Source organism: Perkinsus marinus (genome assembly GCF_000006405.1).
Source record: "Perkinsus marinus ATCC 50983 genomic scaffold scf_1104296949592, whole genome shotgun sequence".
NCBI classification, from domain to species: Eukaryota; Perkinsozoa; order Perkinsida; family Perkinsidae; genus Perkinsus; species Perkinsus marinus.
The window spans coordinates 1-3,921 of record NW_003209868.1 but is presented as its reverse complement, the minus strand read 5'-3'; the positions used below and the strand labels follow the sequence as shown (position 1 = coordinate 3,921).

The 3,921-nt window shown below is 46.8% G+C and overlaps 2 protein-coding genes across 2 annotated transcripts in view; one reads left to right on the top strand and one right to left on the bottom strand.

Annotated features, from left to right (window-relative positions):
* Positions 1-393, top strand: part of Pmar_PMAR018202 (hypothetical protein) — a gene marked incomplete at both ends in the record, with an annotated part of 1,972 nt that extends 1,579 nt beyond the window's left edge. Inside the window, 3 exons of the mRNA XM_002778360.1 lie at positions 105-159; positions 208-323; positions 368-393. Coding sequence (XP_002778406.1) covers positions 105-159; positions 208-323; positions 368-393 — 197 coding nt within the window. The remainder of the gene's footprint in view (positions 1-104; positions 160-207; positions 324-367) is intronic.
* Positions 394-2,783: 2,390 nt separating this feature from the next.
* On the bottom strand, positions 2,784-2,944 carry Pmar_PMAR018201 (hypothetical protein; the record flags this gene model as incomplete). Its single annotated transcript, XM_002778359.1, has 1 exon — positions 2,784-2,944. A coding segment is annotated over one exon (161 nt), but the record flags the coding sequence as incomplete, so codon positions are not given.
* Positions 2,945-3,921: the final 977 nt, after the last annotated feature.

Below are 3,921 nucleotides of genomic sequence, written 5' to 3'. Positions count from 1 at the left end.
CGTTAGTGATGGATACTCTCATCTCAAAAGGAACTGAGTATAGATAGAGTCGTGAACATATTGATTATCAATACAGTAGATGGTACCCTTGTGATCATCTTCAGGCTGCGATGACAATAAGGTTAGGTTCTTCGACATCGTCAAAGGCACCAAAAACATGTAGGCCAGGGCCTCATTCGCTCGCTGGATTGGCTCTGGTCTGTCTAGATACGAGATGGAGGAAGAAGGTATCACGGGGATATCTCAAAGTCAGGCAGCTGCTGGTATGGACATGGACGAGACTGGTGCGGCTGTGGTGCCTCCTGAAGGTGGCGCGGCTAGAGGTCGGCCCGGATCAGAAGTAACGTTGTTTGATGTTGTGTGTTAGGCTTCGTCGAGCACATTGGTACTTAGTGTTGTTATGGCCGCTGCAATGTACGTTTCATTGACGATGTTGGTTCGTGTTGTACTAAGTGTAAAAGAACTGTTAAGAGGCATGTCGGAAGGTGAAGAAATGGCAATTGTGATGAGACTCTTGTGACCTCCAGATAGGCCAGTGGGAAGCTCGTCCGGTGTAAGCTATTCTAACAATATCCTTGAGGAATTCATTAGCCGAATGGGGCCGCGATGCCAGCGGTTTATATCATTCAGGAACCCGTTTGGCGGATTGGGCCACTATGCCTGCGGCATAGATCATTCAGAAATCTATTTGTTAAATGGGGCCACTATGGCTGTGGTCCATACCATTCAGAAATCTATTTTCCGAATGGGGCCACTATGCCAGCGGATAAGTAATCCACATGCACGAGTACGGATATCAATTTGGCGCGCGGGTATACTCAATTATATCATATGTGAATGACTCATTCAGAATGAGGAAGTCGGTTTATTGACGCGGTTCTAGTAAGGATCTCAATTGTGCGAATAAGGACCACCATAGACTCCTAGACCAACAACTTGATCTACCCTGAAAAGGTCAAGAGCGTACACCGTGTCTCTTCTATGTGAGGAAGACTTGTCCATGGTAAGAGAAGGGTGATGGCTCTAGGATGCGGAGACCAGATGAGTCCTGTCTTTCATTATATACGAAACAATCGCTCAAAGGCTTTGGCAAGCGGACAGGTTAGGAACTATAGCCCCAAGTAGAGGAACTCTTCTCCGTTGAGGGGGACTTGAAGCCCATAGTGCTTGATCGGTCTCTCTCACTCTCACCAACACTATCTCGTCGCCACTCTAATATGTAACAGCAAAATCAGCCAAGTATTGTGTTGTTTAAAATCCTCATTCACATTGCGCAACAAGAATCGTCTTCGCCGTCCCTATGACGGTTGTAATACAACTCAAGACTCTTAACCGTCGAAGTATACAAAGGTTCTAAGTGATAAACTTGATGACAAGGTAGATACCACAATAGAGCTTTACGCAACTTCAGTGATGTCGGGAATAACCGCAACAATAACTGTTATTGAATAACAACCACAACCATAAATTAGTTATGAACCTGAGTCCACTAGCTTGACGCTAGGACACAATTATGGAGACTAGAGACACACACAAAATCACAATAATTTTGTATCAATTATTTCTATAAAAATGCCGTTACCGGCACACTCCCGCCGGACGAAGGTTAAGCACGCTCTCGTTGACTTCCTTGCCATCAGGCAAACGCACCTTACAAACACTATCACTCATCTTCTCAACCAATGCCGCTGGAGACCAACCAGTGTTGAGCTTTCCAAATCTGCCTGACATAGGACGCCAACGATAGACCTTTTCACCCTCAGTAAGATCTCGTCCAGCATGTCTCTTAACACGACTCATCAACCTCTCTCGAACATTACGCCTACGTAACCACCATACATCAGCAAGCTCTTTCAACAAAACTGTACGGCCTTCTCCTTGTCGGTCTCGATATATTTGTGCAAGCTCTTCAGTCCACCAACTGGGAGGTTCCAGATCATCAAATATAGCCTTTCGAATATCTTCAGCCTCCTTGGCATCAATATCACCAATCATCCTACTATGTCCTCGACAGACAAGGAAAGGGCAAAGTGGTGAGCCATCAACATAAGGAGTCATATTAACAATAGTGACCGCTCTATTGAGTATACGTAAGAACTAATCTTCTGAAGGAAGTTTATAGTCAGCAGCCAGATCCCATAAACATCCACGAATAACAGCATGCACATCTCTATGGGCCCGCTCACCCCGTCCTCTCAACTCTTCTCCACGAGGTGGGGCAGCTATTACGGTCACATCCCATTCGTCAGCAGCTGCCAGAACCTCCGGCACATTCAAGCCTTGGTCAACCATTAATACTCTTGACGGACCCTCATCTCCTAGTAGTCGAAGTAAGGCTCTGGCTGCATTCACTCCCGATTTACTGTAAGCAGGCTCACACTTCACAAACTTGGATGAATGACAAGAGAGAGTAAATACATACACCTTTTTAGGGTCACCATCTTCCTCCTTAGAGAGCTGGTAGGGGCCCATCACATCGAAGTAAACTATCGCAAACGGCTCATATTTCACAGACCAACCAGGGGGTCGTGAAGGCTGTGCTCGACGTCTGTTCTCAGCAATCCACCTCGCCTGGCAACCTTCACATTCTCTATTCAACACCCTCACTGTCCGATCGAGTCTTTTCCAGTAGTAACTGCGCGAAACCCATCTGGTGAGAGTAGTACGACCTGGATGACCTCGATGTTTATCGTGCACCCATTTAACCACAAGAAGCTGAAGATCTCGACGAACCTCAGGAACCACAATTTGACGACAAATACATAAACCTCTATTCGAATCATCTAGAGCTCATAACCGTCAATAACACCATCAGCAGCTCTGAGCTTCTTGAGGATATCCCGTACCTGAGGATCGGCGGTCTGAGCATCCAGTGACAGCTGGCGAAGACCTTCGCTAGACTCCAAAGAAGGAGTATCTTTCGGCAGATCCAACACAGCATTAGCTGACACATCAGAAGAAGACAAGACAAGTTGTCTTAGACAACATCCAACTCATCCTCAACCTCAGCATAGCCTAAGGTGGGAGAGAAAGTAAAGACCACCTTGACCTTACTCAGAGTGAGCTCAATATTCATTCCAGATAAAGGCATCATCCTAACTGGAACATCTATCATACCCGGACGCGTTCCATTATCCGCAGGATTCTCCGCCCCCGAAATGCTACCAATATGAATATCATGATGGCATTTATGAGATAGATCAGAAAGTAGCTTGCGCAGCCTCATCATACGCCGGAGCTCAAACTTCGGCAGATACTTCTCATCAAGCTTAGGTGATCGACGGAGCCTCCACGCATTAAGATCAATCTCTTCGAGAAGAACGGCTGGAAGTTCCACAGCAAGGAGCAACCCGCAGAGCTCAGTCGAAATCGCTCTTGCATCGGCACAGATACAACCTGTCCCAGCCGCATCACAGGAGATTATAATGCCAGAGCGGATATCAGTAAAACGAGGCTCAACTGGGACATCAACAGAATCCCACGTAGAGGTCAGCCGAGCTACTTGTCGAAGGAGCCATCTTTCCCTCGCCGTTGCCTCGATGTGGATACCAAGTGGATCAAAAAATATCGACCCAAGGTCACCGAAAGAGTGTCATCAGCAAGGTTCCATTGATAGCCCAAAACCTTCACCGGTTTAGTAGAACTCATCGAGGGTGCTGTTCGGTTGACACTCCATACTATACTTCTCTGCCAAAACCTTACGGCCGGTACTCCGACGCTCCAACATTGTATCCGTAAGGTTATTGAGTACAATACCAGCATCCACTAGCACAGCCGATAATATGGCTGGACTACATATGAGACCAAACGGGAGACGAAGGCATTTGAAGAAAGGCACGAGCCACATCGTCCCATTGGGACGTTTCTTGGCAAGAAACGTATGGTGCTAAACGCCATCGCAACAATACTTTTTGCAGTGCC